The sequence below is a fragment of the Aquarana catesbeiana genome, unplaced genomic scaffold (assembly GCF_042186555.1).
Source record: "Aquarana catesbeiana isolate 2022-GZ unplaced genomic scaffold, ASM4218655v1 unanchor225, whole genome shotgun sequence".
Lineage (NCBI taxonomy): Eukaryota > Metazoa > Chordata > Amphibia > Anura > Ranidae > Aquarana > Aquarana catesbeiana.
Window position 1 is genome coordinate 1,344,141 of NW_027362652.1, and position 19,427 is coordinate 1,363,567.

General features: G+C 42.7%; 1 protein-coding gene across 1 annotated transcript in view; it reads right to left on the reverse strand.

Annotated features, from left to right (window-relative positions):
* The window catches only part of LOC141121577 (uncharacterized), a 137,870-nt gene that overhangs the window by 6,865 nt on the left and 111,578 nt on the right, over positions 1 to 19,427 (reverse strand). The window contains 6 exon segments of the mRNA XM_073611212.1: positions 4,702 to 4,843; positions 5,279 to 5,485; positions 5,825 to 5,959; positions 6,086 to 6,186; positions 9,842 to 9,872; positions 15,703 to 17,195. Coding sequence (XP_073467313.1) covers positions 4,702 to 4,843; positions 5,279 to 5,485; positions 5,825 to 5,959; positions 6,086 to 6,186; positions 9,842 to 9,872; positions 15,703 to 17,195 — 2,109 coding nt within the window.

A 19,427-nucleotide genomic window follows, 5' to 3' on the forward strand; every position in this document is an offset into this window, starting at 1 on the left:
GGTATGCAAATTTCATATATATATATATATATATATATATATATATATATATATATATATATATATATATATATATATATATATACACACACACACACACACATATACATACATACATGCATACATATATATATATTATATATATATATACACACACACATATATATACATACAGTGGGGACAGAAAGTATTCAGACCCCCTTAAATTTTTCACTCTTTGCTATATTGCAGCCATTTGCTAAAATCATTTAAGTTCATTTTTTTTCCTCATTAATGTACACACAGCACCTCATATTGACAGAAAAACACGGAATTGTTGACATTTTTGCAGATTTATTAAAAAAGAAAAACTGAAATATCACATGGTCCTAAGTATTCAGACCCTTTGCTGTGACACTCATATATTTAACTCAGGTGCTGTCCATTTCTTCTGATCATCCTTGAGATGGTTCTACACCTTCATTTGAGTCCAGCTGTGTTTGATTATACAGATTGGACTTGATTAGGAAAGCCACACACCTGTCTATATAAGATCTTACAGCTCACAGTGCATGTCAGAGCAAATGAGAATCATGAGGTCAAAGGAACTACCTGAAGAGCTCAGAGACAGAATTGTGGCAAGGCACAGATCTGGCCAAGGTTACAAAAAAAATTCTGCTACACTTAAGATTCCTAAGAGCACAGTGGCCTCCATAATCCTTAAATAGAAGACATTTGGGATGACCAGAACCCTTCCTAGAGCAGGGGAGAAGAGCCTTGGTGAGAGAGGTAAAGAAGAACCCAGAGATCACTGTGGCTGAGCTCCAGAGATGCAGTCGGAAAATGGGAGAAAGTTGTAGAGAGCCAACCATCACTTCAGTCCTCCACCAGTCAGGGCTTTATGGTAGAGTGGCCGGACGGAAGCCTCTCCTCAGTGCAAGACACATGAAAGCCCGCATGGAGTTTGCTAAGAAACACCTGAAGGACTCCAAGATGGTGAGAAATAAGATTCTCTGGTCTGATGAGACCAAGATAGAACTTTTTGGCCTTAATTCTAAGCGGTATGTGTGGAGAAAACCAGGCACTGCTCATCACCTGTCCAATACAGTCCCAACAGTGAAGCATGGTGGTGGCAGCATCATGCTGTGGGGGTGTTTTTCAGCTGCAGGGACAGGACGACTGGTTGCAATCGAGGGAAAGATGAATGTGGCCAAGTACAGGGATATCCTGGACGAAAACCTTCTCCAGAGTGCTCAGGACCTCAGACTGGGCCGAAGGTTTACCTTCCAACAAGACAATGACCCTAAGAACACAGCTAATATAACGAAGGAGTGGCTTCACAACAACTCTGTGACTGTTTTTGAATGGCCCAGCCAGAGCCCTGACTTAAACCTAATTGAGCATCTCTGGAGAGACCTAAAAATGACTGCCCACCAACGTTTACCATCCAACCTGACAGAACTGGAGAGGATCTGCAAGGAGGAATGGCAGAGGATCCCCAAATCCAGGTGTGAAAAACTTGTTGCATCTTTCCCAAAAAGATTCATGGCTGTATTGGATCAAAAGGAGCTTCTACTAAATACTGAGCAAAGGGTCTGAATACTTAGGACCATGTGATATTTCAGTTTTTCTTCTTTTTGATAAATCTGCAAAAATGTCAACAATTCTGTGTTTTTCTGTCAATATGGGGTGCTGTGTGTACATTAATGAGGAAAAAAAATGAACTTAAATGATTTTAGCAAATGACGGCAATATAACAAAGAGTGAAAAATTTAAGAGGGTCTCAGTCCACATTAGGCAGCTTTGTCTCTGAGGATCTTACAATTCCACCCTCAAGGTAACTAGTAAATGGGTCCTCTGAATCAACTACCAGTTTATTTCTGTGTTCATAGACCTTAGTCAGAGAGTGAGGAAACAGCGAGAACTGTCTTTTATAGTAGTGACAGTGATGAGGGGATTATAGGACGAGTGTCCCCACCCCCTCTATCACTCATTGCCATCTTCCCAACACAAGTCCTGCACTTCCTTATTTAGTCCATAATTTAGTCATGAATAACAGCGGGGCTGAGCCCCACCAGAGGTCAGAGAGTGAGGATGGGGAGAACCACCAAGATGAAGACTGGACTGATCCTGAAGACCACCATCATTGGGTTATTGACTCCTCCCTCATTATCACTTTCTGTTTAAAGTGGTTGTAAAGGCAGAAGCTGCATTCTATGCATGAAGGTAAGAAACCTTCTGGTTGCAGCTCCCCCACAACCCCCCAATACTCACCTGAGCCCTCTCTTGATTCAGCGATGTGCACGAGAGCCTTGGCTGTCCTGGGACTTCCTCTTCTCATTGGCAGAAACAGCCATTGGCTCCCGATGCTGTCAAACACAGCCAGTGAACCAATGAGGAGAGATTGGTGGGGTAGGGTCAAGCCACAGTTCTTTGTGTACTATGGATGCATAAAGCAGGGCTCAGGAGCAAGCATGCACCAGTGCCCCCAGAGCAAGCAACTTGATATTGGGGACATTGGCCAAGGGGGAGGAGCCAGGAACACCGGCGGGGGACCCAAGAAGAGGAGGATCGGGGGATGGTCTGTGCAAATCCACTGCACAGTGCAGGTAAGTAAGTATGACATGTTTGTTTTTTATTTTTTTTAAAGCTGAAAATTCATTACCACTTTAAGGTTCCACAGTTTGAGAATGTTATCATATTATTATCACCATGTAAAAGTCTGTGCTCCAATGAAATCCTCAGATATAAAATTTCAAGCTGGTAGAAAACGGGTGTAATAAAAGAGAATACATATTATGTTGATATATAGCAGTCAGTAGAGGAAAGAGAGCAGAAGTCAGGACTATGTAATGTACAACATATTACATAGGATACAACAATTAGGACTATCCAGCATCAGGAGTATGTAACATACAACACAGAGTATATAGTGTAGGGGTCAGAAGTATGGAATGTGCAATGTAGAGTATATAGTGCAGGTGTACAATGTGTGGTGAGGTGCAATGTACATGTAGCATTCTGCCCTAGGCTGGATAAATTTAGTTGTAGCTCTGCTGTACTCAGTAGAGCAGCAATCTATTTTCTATGTCTGGTCAGATCTCCCCAAGTCTGGTAGTTGATTGCTTCTCCCTGCATATGGAAGAATCTTCCAGAAATAGGAGTAGGATGGTTAGCCACTGGGTTATGAATATTTATCTCACCACAGCCCAATCCCTGGGAGGGGGATCCAAGAAGGTGGCTGGTGAGAAGATAAATGTTTGGGAGGGCTGTTCAGAGACCTCTCAGTACTGGGGCCTCTGGTCTGGGAGTCGGCCTGTGTTACTCAAGAGCTGTTGCTCTTGAGAATGTGCTTGGCTGATGGCCTTATAGAACCTGAACTTAAAGACATTTGCTGGAGGACACTACCCTTGTACCTGGGCTTACAGCCCCTGCACAGGTAAGGGAGGTCCGTTTATTTCCAGCGGCCTCTCCGGAGGCGAGCTCTACATACCACAGAGTATAAAGTGCAGGGCATAAGACTACATAATGTGCAAAATAAATCATATAGTGTAATGGTCAGTGATTGTCAGTCATGATCAGTAGTCTACATATTTACTTAACTAATACAAGTTGCAAAGGTCCCACACCACTGTCTCCCATCTCCTGAGACTGCACTCAGTGACATAGATCTGAGCCTATACAGACATATCCCTCCACCCGGCACAGCCAGCAGACAACAGAGCAAGTAACCCTGGGAGAATTGTTCTGTCAGAGATCTTACTAGACCCGGGCATGGGGAAGAAGACCCAAGACACATGCCACATGTGCCTAGGTCCAGCAATGAATGTGAAGAAGATCAACATTTCCCTGCTAGCTGAACCCCAGAATCTACATAAATCCAGTCTAGATATATATATTGTATCTGCAGCACAGAGAAGGAAGATTGTCCAACTACCCCCTTATAGGCCTACCTCTCCATCCTCTTCAGTTCATCATGAATGCTGCTGCCAGACTGAGCTACCTTACCAACCGCTCAGTGTCTGCTACCCCTCTCTGCCAATCCCTGCACTGGTTTCTGATTGCCCAGAGAATTAAATTCAAAATACTAACAACAACTTACAAAGCCATCCACAACTCTTTCCCCCGAGCTACATCACCAAACTTGTCTCCAAATATCACCCAAACCGTCCTCTCTGCTCCTCTGAAGACCTCATGCTCTCAAGCTCCCTTGTCTTTCTCCTCCCATGCTCATCTCCAGGACTTCCCCAGAGCCTCTCCCATCCTCTGGAACTCTCTACCTCAAGCTGTCCGGTTATCGCCTACTCTGGCTGCCTTTAGGCAATCTCTGAAAACTCATCTCTTCATGGAAGCCTACCATACCTCCAACTAATATTTTACCACTTCGATCAGCTCATCCCCCACAGTTACAACTTTCTGTACCACTTGCCCCACCCTATTAGATTGTAGGCTCTTATGAGCAGTGTCCTCTGGACCCGCTTGTATTTTATAGTATTGTAACTGTACAGTTTCACTTTTATACTGAAAAGCGATGAGTATACTGTTGGCGCTATAGAAATCCTCTATAATAATAATAATTATACAAGAGAAATACAGGACAGGGAACACAGCTCAGGAAAGTGACCAGGGTATTACAGGCTGATAACACCCAGTCCCCACCCTACTCTGGACCAATCAGTGAGCAGTATGGGTGGAGGAATGTATTTAGTGTTAATGACCCACCTGTGCTGATCTCTGTAGGAGTGTCCTCCTTTATAAATGTCCCCGTTATTCCATCCTCTTCCATAGACTGCTGATCATTCCTCGCATAGGTCTCTTCTTCTTCTGTTTTAATCACAACTTTTATATCCATCAGATCTTCACCCTAAACCAAAACATTTTAAAAAAGATCATCTGTTAAAAAGTGTTAATCTTATGATATCACATAAACAAAATCCACACATTGTCCCTTCGAGTCCACGTTCTAGAAGCTCCATTCCACCAACCTGATGATGGTGAGGGATGGTGCGATCTTCCTGTGTGGAGCATGGGGGCATCTCTTTGGTGGGTTCCTATTGCTGGGTGACTCCACCATGTTGTCCTGGTACAGATCTTTGTGTACCTTTAAAAACTATGACTCCTCCATTACCCCATCCTCATCATCCTCCTCTATCTCTTCTTTAACTTCTCATTTAAAATCAGGTTTTTATATTCAAGTTTTCACTCTGAATATACAGGTATATCAAAAATGACATAATTTGTAACAATGCAGATAATGTACAGATCCTAATGTTAGTATCAGTGATTGTTCCTCATCTACCTGATGATGGTGAGGGATGGTGTGATTTTCCTGTGTGGAATCCCGGGAATACAGAGGACGGGGACATCTCTCTGGAGAGTTTCTGGGATTAGGTGGCTCCATCATATCCTTGTGCCCTTCTGAAAACTCCTCCATCACTCCATACTCCTCATCCTCCTCTTTATACTCTTCTTTAACAACAATATTATCCTCCCCGAAGCTTCCGCTCTGAAAAAACGAACAAGAAATGAATTGTAATAAACATACATGTCTTCTTCTGTTTTAGCCCCAACTTGGGAATCTCTCAGGTTTTCTCTCTGAATATAGAGAGAAATATAGAGAATATAGAAATCCTAATTATACTATCAGATTAGATTAGATTAGCCATCATGACGCCCTTGTAGAGATCCTTGTGTCCTTCTAAATACTCCCACTCCTCCATGGAGAAATAGACAGTGACATCCTGACACCTTATAGGAACCTGACACACACAATGATACAGTCACCATCCAGACACATCCCTTATCTGTTACTGGATAATGTCCCAGAATTCCCAGCACCGCTCACCTCTCCTGTCAGCAGCTCCATCATCTTCTTGGTGACTTCTAGGATCTTCTGCATGTTGTGTCTCTCAGGTTTTAGGGAGTCACATGGAGGCACTGTGATGGTCATATGATCACCTGACTTCATAGGAGGAAAACTCTGCATTGGAAAAACAATAGGAATATCAGGTTAGAATCCCAGAATCCTCCTTACCTATCTGGTCAGGTCTGTGTTTTATTATTGGGATAAAAGTGATGTCATGTGATCTCCCAGAATCCTCCTCACCTCTCCAGTCAGCAGGTAGATGATCTCCAGGGTGAGGTTTAGTATCCTTTCAGTTATGTGAGCCCAGTCCTCCTCCATCTTCATTGGTGTGGTCATGTGATCTATACAGGTTTTCCGTAGACAGAGAATTATCTGGACTGTATTGGTTGTACAATATTAGGATGGGGATGTAAGGGGTTAATAGTCGGGCTGCCCCCAGTAGGAATTGGCACATGTGTAGGGAGCGGCTTCCCTCCAGTGTTTGTATTTTTAAAAGCTGTTGCTTGCACCAAAGCTATAATACACGCTAAGTTTGAAACCACACTACAATGTACAATGTATAAGGTCCCAAAACACCCCCAAAAAAGTTGACCAACTCACAACTTTAGTGCTGTTTGTTGGCATCTATAGGGGCTTCCCCTCAATGGTGGGCAATAATATCAAAGAACGTCCTAATCTTGTATAATAGGACTATAGTATAAGGATCATAATAAACAGCAATTCCAGGACTGAAGGCTCAGCCTCTCTGGATGGTATCTGCTAATAATGTGGATAAAAGACATCACAGTGACTATGGAGGAAGAGGACGGAGATGACGGGGGGTTACTGGGTGTACATAGAAAATAAGCATCTTCCCCAACCCTCTAAAACTCGAGCTAGTCACTCCCATACCAAAAAATGCCTCACTGGATCCCACCAATCTTAACAACCTTACTTCCTTTTGCCTCCAAACTCCTTGAATGTTTAGTCTACAACCGATTGAGCGACTATCTCATTGAGAATAACCTTCTTGATCCCCTTCAGTCTGGATTTCGCCCACAGCACTCCACAGAAACTGCTTTCCTAAAACCCACAACGACTTACTAACAGCTAAAACCAACGGTCATTATTCTGTAATCTTACTCTTGGACCTCTTTGCTGCCTTTGATACAGTTGACCACCCCCTCCTCAAAAAACTCAATTTGCTTGGTCTCCATTTCTGCGCTCTCCGTTGGTTCGAATCTTGCCTATCTCATCGCACCTTCAGTGTCACTTACAACTCCACTTTCGCCTCTCCAATTCCTCTTAATGTTAGGGTCCCCCAAGGTTCTGTCCTTGGACTTCTACTATTCTCGATCTATACCTCCTCCCTGAGTCAGCTGATAGCCTCCTATGGCTTCCGCTACCATTTATATGCCGATGATACCCAAATCTATCTCTCTACCCCTCAGCTCACCCCATCAGTCTCCTCACACATCACTGATTTGCTAACAGACATATCAGCCTGGATGTCACACCACTTCCTCAAACTCAATCAATCATAAACCGGGCTCATAATATTTCCTCCCCTACGCGCCCCTACCCCTGACTTCTCTGTCAAGATCAGTGGCACAACTGTCCATCCCTACATGCCAGGGTGCTAGGGGTATCTCTAGACTCTGAATTGTCCTTTTAGGCCCACATCCAATCCCTGTGCAAATCATGCCACCTTAGCCTCCGCAACATCTCTAGAATACACCCCTTTTTAACCAATGACACCACCGAGCTTCTAATTCACTCCCTGGTCATCTCTCGCCTCGACTGCAACTCCCTCCTCATTGGCTTACTTTTACATAGACTATCCCCCCTTCAGTCCATCATGAATGCTGCTGCAAGACTCATCCACCTTACTAACCATTCAGTGCCTGCTACCCCTCTCTGCCAATTTCTCCACTGGCTTCCACACACCCAATGATTAAAATTCAAAATACTAACAATTTACAAAGCCATGCACAACTCTGCCACCCAGCTACATCACTAACCTAGTCTCCAAATACCAACCAAGCCCCTCTCTTCGTTTCTCCCAAGACCTTCTGATCTCTAGCTCCCTTGTCACCTCCTCCCATGCTCGCCTCTAGGATTTATCCAGAGCTTCTCCCATTCTTTGGAACTCCCTACCCCAATCTGTCTGACTGTCCCCTAATCTATCCACCTTTAGTCGATCCCTGTAAACCATTCTCTTTAGAGAAGCCAATCCTGCTTCTACCTAATACACTGTTTCACTTTCTCCATCAGTTCACCCCCTACAGTCTCTTGGAATGGAATTCTGAGCACTAAGATTAATGCACGCACGTTGGATTTTTTATGAACTGTTTTTATGGACTTTACGTGCATTTCTTTCATATATTGGACTTTAATAATCACGTACCACATCTTGGATTTGATATTCACACTCATTGTGTGGCACTTGCCACTTTGTTGTATTTTGCACTTATCACTGTGATATATTTATATATTTTTTACACTGTAAATTTCAGACTATATAAATGATTTTTTCACCCATTATATATACAGGTAGTAGTTCAGTAATCGCTACTCTCATTCTAATGGTATACATCTAGTATATTATTTACACATTGCACTTTAAAATCACTTGTTTTTTATATATATCCTTTGTGCCTTGCTGTGGCTGGATAAGCCGCTTATGCGGTATTTTCAGTATACCTCATATGCATTAATAATCTCCAGATTGATATTTTCACCTTAGTGCAGCGTATCTTTTGTATACTTACAATAACATACAAAGCCATTCACAATTCTGCCCCAAGCTACATCACCAATCTTATCTCCAAATATCACCCAAACCGCCCTCTGCGCTCTCTAGCTCCCCTTGTCTCCTCCTCCCATGCTCGTCTCCAGGACTTCTCCAGAGCCTCTTCCATCCTCTGGAACTCACTACCCCAATCTGTCCGACTTTCTCCTACCCTATCCATTTTTAGGCGATCCCTAAAAACTCATCTCTTCAGGGAGGCCTATCTTGCCTCCACCTAACAACTAAATCTTCCATTCCCCTCATCAGTTCATCCCTCACAGGCCCTACCTTTTGCTTCACTAGCCCCTCCCTCTTGGATTGTAAGCTTGCAGGAGCAGGGCTCCTCTAACCCTCTTGTTTTGAATTGTACTGTTGGTGTAGTGTCTCCCTCCTAGGGTCCTTTCACACTGGGGCGGTTTGCAGGCACTATGGCGCTAATAATAGCGCCTGCAAACCGACCCGAAAGTGCCGCTGCTTTAATTCGAGTATGAAAGCCCCGAGGGCTTTCACACTGGAGCGATGCGCTGGCAGGACGGTAAAAAAAGTCCTGCCAGCAGCATCTTCAGAGCGGTGAAGGAGCGGAGTGTATACCGCTCCTGCACATTGAAATCAATGGGAGGGCGCGGCTATACCGCCGGCAAAGCGCCTCTGCAGAGGCGCTTTGCGGTGGTTTTAACCCTTTCTCAGCTGCTAGCAGGGGGGTAAAACCGCCCCGCTAGCGGCCGCATACCGACGGTAAAGTGCCGCTTACAATAGTGGCGCTTTACCGCCGACAACGCCCCCGCCCCAGTGTGAAAGGGCCCTTAGAGTTGCCACCTCATTCCTTGGTGATGATTCCTTTGAATGACACAGGTTCTGAGGCTAATTAAGTTAATTAAATGCAGATAAGGCACCGAGTGAGTTTAATTACCACCTTAATCAGCCACAGAACCTGTATGATTAATATGTATTCAGGTTTAAAGGGATGAGGTGGCAACAATACTCTCTCTACATTGTAAAGTGCTGCGCAAACTGTTGGCGCTATATAAATTTGGTATAATAATACTATAATAATATTACCTTTTGTACCAATTGACCCTCCCTCTTAGATTGTAAGCTCTAACGAGCAGGGCCCTCTGAGTCCTCTTTTACCAAATTGTAATATAACTGTACTGTCTGCATTCATGTTGTAAAGCGCTGCTCAAACAGTTGGCGCTATATAAATCCTGTATAATAATAATAATTACCTCCTCTGCTGCCACTTCCAGCAATGTCTTCTCTTTACTTCCTCCCGACTCACCTCTCACCCAGAACTTCCTGTCTGTACCTGACATCAGTTACTCTCTTCCATAGAGACTTGCTGTCTTCCTGACTACAAATGATATCACCATCTTGTGGAGCTAATTTGCAACTGCAGCCCGAAAAAAAAACATCTCGTAGTGTGAACATGGTCTTGTGCTGTGTGTGTATATACTGTATATCCTTATAAATGGGTTATCTCCACTCCCACCAAGAACACTGATTAGCTGCACAATGCACACAAGGAGAACACACTGATTAGACTTCTTGTAGATTCTGCAGCTGGCATTACATGTGAATGTTGGACAGATTGTTACTGATGATCTTCTGCTGTTTATATAGAGCTATTTGTGTAGAGTTCTCCATGATTTGTTTGATGTTCTCCTTTTGTTTCCTTTGGAGGATATTGGCTGGTTTAAGGCTACCAAAGACTTGGTCAACCCTTTCATGTGATGATGGTACAGTTTGTTGGTGGACTGTAGGGTGAACAAATATGGTAGCACTGATATGTGAATGCAATTCATGATCTCCTACAGTCTTATATATAGTAATATGTCTCTGCAGTCTCTGACCATCTCCTGTAGTATGTCTGCAGTCTCTGGCCATCTCCTACAGTTAGGTCCATATATATTTGGGCACAGGCACAATTTTCATACTTTTGGCTCTGTATGTTACCAGAATAAAATGAAAACAAAACAATCCAAATGAATTTGAAGTGCAGACTTTCAGCTTTAATTCAAGGGGTTGAACATAAATATCAAGTACACATTTTAGGAACTGCAGCCATTTTGATACACAGTCCCCCCATTTTTTAAGGGCTCAAATGTAGTTGGACAAATGAATATAATCATAAAAATGTTAATTTTTAATATTTTGTTCAGAATCCTTTACTGGCAATGACGGCCTGAAGTCTGGAACCTACGGTCATTATCAAAGACTGGGTTTCCTCCTTTCTGATGATTTTCCTGCCTCTAGTTTTGCCTTCAGAAAGTGAAATGCATGCTCAATTGGGTTGAGATCAGGTGATTGACTCAGCCATTGCAGAATATTCCACTTCTTTTCCTTCAAAAGCTCCTGGGTTGCTTTTGCAGCGTGTTTCGGATCATTGTCCATCTGTACTGTGAAGCTCTGTCCAATCAACTTTGCTGCATTTGGCTGAATCTGGGTGGACAGTACATCTCTAAACACTGCAAAATTCATCTGGCTGCTTCTGTCACATCATCAATAAACACCAATGACCCAGTGCCACTGGAAGCCATGCATGCCTATGCCATCACACTGCCTCCACCATGTTTTACAGATGACGTTGCGTGCTTTGGATCATGAGCTGTTCCAAGCTTTCTCAACACTTTTTTCTTCCCGTCATTCTGGTACAGATTAATTTTAGTTTCATCCGTCCAAAGAATGCTTTTCCAGAACTTGTCTGGCTTTTTTAGATGTTTTTTGGCAAAGTCTAATATGGCTTTTCTATTCTTCAGGCTTATGAATGGTTTGCCTCTTGTGGTGAACCCTCTGTATTTTCTCTTGTGAAGTCTTCTCTTGATTGTAGACTTTGACAATGATACACCCACCTCCTGGAGAGTGTCCTTCACTTGTCTGGATGTTGTGAATGGGTTTTTCTTTACCATAGAGAGGATCCTGCAATCATCCACCACTGTTGTCTTCAATGGACGTCCAGGCCTTTTTATGTTGCTGAGCTCATCAGTGTGTTTTTCTTTTCTCAGAATGTACCAAACTGTTGATTTGGTAACTCCTAATGTCGCTGCTACCTCTGTGATGGATTTGTTTCATTTTTGAAGTCTTACAATGGCCTGTTTCACTTGCATGGACAGCTCCTTTTAACGCATGATGTAGGTTCAAAGCAATAGATTCCAAATGAAAATACCACACTTAGAATCAACTTCAGACCTTTTACCTGCTTAATTGATGAAGAAATAATTAAGGAATAGCCCACACCTGGCCATGAAACAGCTTTTGATTCAATTGTCCAATTACTTTTAGTCCCTTGAAAAAGGGGGGGGGGGTGGCTATTCTTAAGAGCTGTAATCCCTAAACCCTTCCTCCGATTTGGATGTACAGTATCTCACAAAAGTGAGTACACCCCTCACATTTTTGTAAATATTTTATTATATCTTTTCATGTGACAACACTGAAGAAATGACACTTTGCCACAATGTAAAGTAGTGAGTGTACAGCTTATATAACAGTGTCAATTTGCTGTCCCTTCAAAATAACTCAACACACAGCCAATAATGTCTAAACCACTGCCAACAAAAGTACACCCCTAAGTGAAAATTTCTAAATTGGGCCCAAATTGTCAATATTTTGTGTGGCCACCATTATTTTCCAGCACTGCCTTAACCCTCTCGGGCATGGAGTTCACCAGAGCTTCACAGGTTGCCACTGGTGTTCTCTTCCACTCCTCCGTGATGACATCACGGAGCTGGTGGATGTTAGAGACCTTGCGCTCCTCCACCTTCTGTTTGCTCAATAGGATTTAGGTCTGGAGACATGCTTGGCCAGTCCATCACCTTTACCCTCAACTTCTTTAGCAAGGCAGTGGTCATCTTGAAGGTGTGTTTTGGGTCGTTATCATGTTGGAATACTGCCCTGCGGCCCAGTCTCCAAAGGGAGGGGCTCATGCTCTGCTTCAGTATGTCACAGTACATGTTGGCATTCATGGTTCCCTCAATGAACTGTAGCTCCCCAGTGTCGGCTGCACTCATGCAGCCCCAGGCCATAACACTCCCACCACCATGCTTGACTGTAGGCAAGACACACTTGTCTTTGTACACCTGGTTGCCGCCACACACGCTTGACACCATCTGAAAATGCATTTTTCTTGGTCTCATCAGACCACAGGACATGGTTCCACTAATCCATGTCCTTAGTCTGCTTGTCTTCAGCAAACTGCTTTCTTGTGCATCATCTTTAGAAGAGGCTTTCTTCTGGGGCGACATCCATACAGACCAATTTGAAGCAGTGTGCAGTGTATGGTCTGAGCACTGACAGGCTGACCCCCCACCCCTTCAACCTCTGCAGCATCGCTGGCAGCACCCATACGTCTATTTCCCAAAGACAACCTGACGCTGAGCACGTGCACTCAACTTCTTTGGTCAGCCATGGCGGGGCCTGTTCTGAGTGGAACCTGTCTTGTTAAACCGCTGTATGGTCTTGGCCACCATGCTGAAGCTCAGTTTCAGGGTCTTGGCAATCTTCTTATAGCCTAGGCCATCTTTATGTAGAGCAACAATTCTTTTTTTCAGATCCTGAGAGAGTTCTTTGCCATGAGGTGCCATGTTGAATTTCCAGTGACCAGCTAGAAAGTGAGAGTGATAACACCAAATTTAACACACCTGCTCCCCATGCACACCCGAGACTTTGTAACACTAATGAGTCACATGACACCATGGAGGGAAAATGGCCAATTGGGCCCAATTTGGACATTTTTACTTAGGGGTGTACTCACTTTTGTTGCCACCAGTTTAGACATTAATGGCTGTGTGTTGAGTTATTTTGAGGGGACAGCAAATTCACACGGTTATACAAGCTGTACACTCACTACTTTACATTGTAGCAAAGTGTAATTTCTTCAGTGTTGTCACATGAAAACATAGAATAAAATATTTACAAAAATGTGAGGGGTGTACTCACTTTTGTGAGATACTGTACATACCGTCAAATTAAACCTGAGAGTGTGCACTTTCAGCCCATATCCATTATATAACTATAGCTTGATTATGTTTTGGTAAATGCGTGAAAAAAATTAAATTGTGCCTGTGGCCAAATATATATGGATCTACAGAGCCTTGAAAAGGTATTCATACCCCTTGACATGTTCCACATTTTGTCATATCACAACCAAAAAAATGTAAATGTATCTTATGTAATAGACCAACACAAAGCGGCACATAATTGTGAAGTGGAAGGAAAATGATAAATGGTTTTACAAATAAATATGTGAAAAGTATGATGTGCATTTGTATTCCCTTGGATCTCTCACCCCTCATGGAACCTTCCTTTTACTTAATAACACAACTATTTCTACAGTTTTATTCCACCCTCTGCCAGGGAGTTCATCCTCTCCTCCCACACAGCCACAACAATAAGAGAGTACCGGATACCTCCACATCTCAGTAGCCTGTATTCTCATATATTAACTATCCACAATTAACAAGTAATGTTTATTGTGTTAGGATTTTTGCTTATTTCTACTTCATCATCCTTCTCCGAGGATGTCTCACCTATCTGCCTACCTCTCTACTGACCCACCTCCCCTACTTATTCTACTGCCCCATCACCCAGTCTTTACTGCACTCTGCAGACAACACTGCACCTACTACCAACATTTTTTGTTGTTAAACTGCACAACAGTATTGGTTTCATTTTTCAATTTCACCCACAATATTGTAATCTTTTGATTAATGTACACCTTTCCTTGTACAATTTATTTTCATCACAATAAAAAAAATGTTGAAAGTAAATAAAATCTGGAGTGTCGAGTACACATTAGGTCCCTTTCACACTTGTGTGACCTGAAAGTTGCGCAATTTGTATGCGACTTTAAGCAATGCCTGTGTAATCTTGAGGTCTATGGAACTCAAATCGCATCAAAGTCGTACCAAAGTAGTGCAGTGAAGTCGCACAGATATGAATGGCACTCATTGAAAAACATGGGGACTGACTTGTCATGCGATTTTGCAGTCTCAAGTCACAGGACAAGTCGCAAAAGTGTGAAAGGGACCTAAAAGGGAGTGGGGGGTTGGATCACGTACTTCAAAAAAAAACAAACACCCCCCCCCCATTGGAATCCATGGTCCAGCATCCTTGTATGTAGATCAGGGGGCCGGACACATGGATAGGGGGGGTGACGTCCGTGCGCACTCTATGGACGGACCACCACTGGGCACCCTGCAAGCCTGAAGCATTGTTCATAATTATATTAAACAGCTAGTTTCTTCAAACATAACCCTTCACCCACTGCAGCCCCTCTCTCATTGTTTGTGGGTGTAATATTTTATTGTTTTTCATTATTAAATTCTTTTCACGGCACTCCACAATGAGATATGTGCTCTCTTTTTTTTCTTTTGTCTTGTTCCACAAAAATTACATTGCAATTTATGCGATAAAAGTGCATGTACATTTCTTCTGTGTGAATAGAGGTAAAATAAAAACAAAGAAGGCATGCCTGACAATCAACCCGATAAATAGAAAATATGTGTTAGTTGAGTATGATAAATGCTGCCATCAATTTGATTCATAAGTTAATCAACATAGTGATTTCTAATAATAGTCAGCTCCGTCTAGTGGCCATAACAGAGTATTTTTCCTGAAATACCTCCATCACGAAAAAGATTAATACGGCATTATGGCTACAGATGGAGCCAATGGTCATAGGAAATGCATGTATGAAATAACAAACAACGAACATGGTCACGGGTGAATGCTGGTCACATCTTTGTAACTATTAAAAAAAAAAAAAAAAAAGTGTTTGTGAAGCTTACACTACAAAATATACTCAGCCAGCAAAAGGTAATGACTCAATTTTTTTTTATTTTTCTACTGCTAACAATAGCCAACAACTCTTCTCCTTATGAACTGTTTCTTACATGAAGAAGATCAGCCATGGAGTATATCTGAGGTGTATATCAGGGTGTGCTTCTTCCCCACATGAGGGCTGTGATGTCCAGCAACATTCATATAGAAGACATTTCCCGCACTCAAGGCACTAATACACCTCGAGGGTTGTGTGGGATCCCTGATGTACAGGAAGACAGGACTTCAGTGAGGAACAATTCCCTCACTCAGGACAGGAAAATGGCTTCTCCCCCGGTGGGAGATCTCCAATGTCTGTAAAGATTGGACTAATTTGAAAAACATTTCCCGCACTCAGGACAGCAACACTGCTTTTATCCCCCGTGTGAGATCTCTGATGTATGACAAGTTCTGATTTTTGCTTAAAACCTTCCCCACACTCACAACAGAAATACGGCTTCTCACCTGTGTGCACTCTCTGATGTTTGTTAAAATCAGACTTGTCCGAAAAGCATTTCCTGCACTTAAGACAGGAATACGGTTTTTCCCCCGTGTGCAATCTATGATGTGTGTAAAGATTGGTTTTCCGTGAAAAACATTTCCCGCACTCAGGACAGGAATACGACTTCTCACCCGTCATAGACCTTTGGTGCGAGACAAGTTCTGATTGTTGTTGAAGATCTTTCACGCCCTCAGAACAGGCAAACGGCTTCTCCCCTGTGTGAGACCACTGATGTGTGACAAGTTCTGATTTATGTTTAAATCTTTTATCGCAATCAGAACAGAAATACGGTTTCTCCCCTGTGTGCACTCTCTGATGTTTGTTAAAATCAGACTTGTCTGAAAAGCATTTCCTGCACTCAAGACAGGAATATGGTTTTTCCCCCGTGTGCAATCTCTGATGTGTGTAAAGATTGGTTTTACGTGCAAAACATTTCCGGCACTCGGGACAGGAATATGGCTTCTCACCCGTGTGAGATCTCTGATGCGAGACAAGATCTGATTTTTGTTTAAAATATTTTCCGCAAACAGAACAGGAATACAACTTCTCACCTGTGTGTAATCTATGATGTTTGTTAAGTACAGACCTGTCTGAAAAACGTTTCCCGCACTCAGGACAGGAATATGGCTTTTCCCCCGTGTGAGATCTCTGATGTAGGACAAATGCAGATTTTCGTACAAAGCATTTGCCACACTCAGGACAGGAAAACGGCATTTCCCCCGTGTGAAATTTCTGATGTGTTCTAAGATTGTTCTTCTGTGAAAAACATTTACCGCAGTCAGGACAGGAATATGGCTTCTCCCCCGTGTGAAACCTCTGATGTACGAGAAGTTGTGATTTATGTACAAAAGATTTCTTACACTCAGGACAGGGATATGGCTTTTCCCCTGCGTGAGAACTCTGATGTTTATGAAGATTGGACTTAAGTGAAAAACATTTGCCGCAGTCAGGGCAAGAATGGGGCTTCTCACCTGTGTGGGTTCTTTTATGCACATTAAGATAGCACTGAAATTTGAAACACTTCCCGCACTCAGTACAGGAAAACCTCTTATCTGTTGGAAGGACGGCACCGTCCCTCACAGTCTGAGGTTCCTCAGGATAAGAGGAATACGATGGTCCATCTACACTGTGTGGTGCCGGATGGACATTTGAGGTAGTCGGGTTTTCTCCTGAACCATCCTGTGTGATGTCCTCATCTTCTACTTTGCAGTCTGGAGACAAAGTGAGACAATCCTCTGAGGTTTTCCTCATCTCCCGTCCATGTACTAAAATAGAGATAAAAAGATTATTACTAGACATGAGCAGATTGGTTCCCCTAAACCAGGACTCCGCCCACATCAGGCAGCTTTGTCTCTGAGAATCTTACAATTCCACCCTCAAGGCAACTAATAAATGGGTCCTCTGATCTCCTAACAGTTCATTTCTTTATTCATGGACCTTAGTCAGAGAGTGAGGAAACAAGAACTGTCTTTTATAGGAGTGACAGTGATGAGGGGATTATAGGACCCCCTCATCACTCATTGTCCTCATTGTCCCCACCCCCTCTATCATTCAGTGCCATCTTCCCAACACAAGAAGTACTGCACTTCCTTATTTAGTTCATCATTTGGTCATGAATAACACCAGGGCTGAGCCCCACCAGAGGTCAGAGAGTGAGGATGGGGGAGAGAACAACCAAGATGAAGACTGGACTGATCCTGAAGACCACCATCATTGGGTTATTGACTCCTCCCTCATTATCACTTTCTGTTTAAGGTTCCAAAGTTGAAGGAGGTTATCACATTATTATCAACATGTAAAAGTCTGTGCTCCAATCAAATTATCAGATATAAAATGTCCAGCTGGTAGGAAATGGGTGTAACAAAAAAGAATATATATTATGTTTATATATAGCAGTGTGTAGAGAGCAGACGTCAGAACTATGTAATGCACAACTTATTGTATAGAATACAACAAATAGAAATACAGTATCTAAATCCTGTAATGTACAATATAGAGTATATAGTGCAGGGGTCAGAAGTATGCAATTTACAATATATATTGCAGGGGTCAGAAGTACTGTATAATATAGAATATATAGTGTAGGGGTCGAGAGTATGTAAGGTATGGGACATATAACTTATTGTACAAAACACTATAGTTAAGACTATATTGTATCAGAAGTAAGCAATGTACATGTATCGACCTGCCTTAGGCTGGATAGATTTAGTTTTGGCTCTGCTGTACTCAGTGGAGCAGCCATCTATTTTCAATCTATTTTCTGGAGGACACTACCCTGGTACCTGGGCTGGCAGCCCCTGCATAGGTAAGGGAGACCTGTTTATTTCTAGTGGCCTCTCCAGTGGTGAGAACTACCTACCATAAAGCAGTGGTCTCCAAACATTTTAAACAAATGGCCAGTTTACTGTCCTGCAGTGTGGCTATCGGGAATAGAAAGTGTCCCAGCATCAGTGGATGTAAACAATGCCCCATCTTTGGTGCCATTGAGAGCAAATGTGCCCTATCATTAATGCCATTGGGAGAAATTGTGCCCCATCATTAGTGTCATTGGTAAAAATTGTACCCTGTCATTGGTGTCATTGGGAGGAATTGTGCCCCTTCGTTGGTGTCAGTGGATGAAATAGTGCCCCATGGGGCAAACAAAAGCAATCAAAGGGTCGCACTTTGGAGAACACTGCTTTAGAATATCAAGTGCAGGGCTTAAGACTACATAATGTGCAATATAAATCATATAGTGTAATGGTCAAGACTTGTAATATTAGTTTTCAGTAATCATAAGTAGTCTAAAGGTTTACTTAACTAAGAAAAGTTGCAGAGGTCCCACACTGATGCCTCCCATATCCTGAGACTGCAATCAGTGACTTAGGTCTGAGACTATACAGACATATCCCTCTACACATGTCCCAGGTGCCTCGGCCGAGCAATAGGGATGGAGCCGAACACCCCCCGGTTCGGTTCGCAGCAGAACATGCGAACACCGTTAAAGTCTATGGGACACGAACGTGAAAAATCAAAAGTGCTAATTTTAAGGGCTTAGTTGGGGGGTAGGGCTTATATTGCAGCCATCACCGACAATCACGCTAGGTCTTATTTTCGGGGAAACAGGGTATGCAAGTTATTGTCATAAAAAGTGTTTGGGGACCCGGGCCCTGCCCCAGGGGACATGTATCAATGCAAAAAAAAGTTTTAAAAACAGACTTTTTTTTAGGGAGCAGTGATTTTAATAATGCTTAAAGTGAAACAATAAAAGTGAAATATTCCTTTAAATTTCGTACCTGGGGGGTGTCTATAGTATACCTGTAAAGTGGCGCATTTTTCCCGTGTTTAGAACAGTCCCTGCACAAAATGACATTTCTAAAGGAAAAAAGTAATTTAAAAGTAATAGCTAAATTGAATTGTCAGGTCCCGGCAATACAGATACGTCAATAAGTCCTTGAAAAAATCGGCATGGGATCCCCCCAGTCCATTACCAGGCCCTTTGGGTCTGGTATAAATAT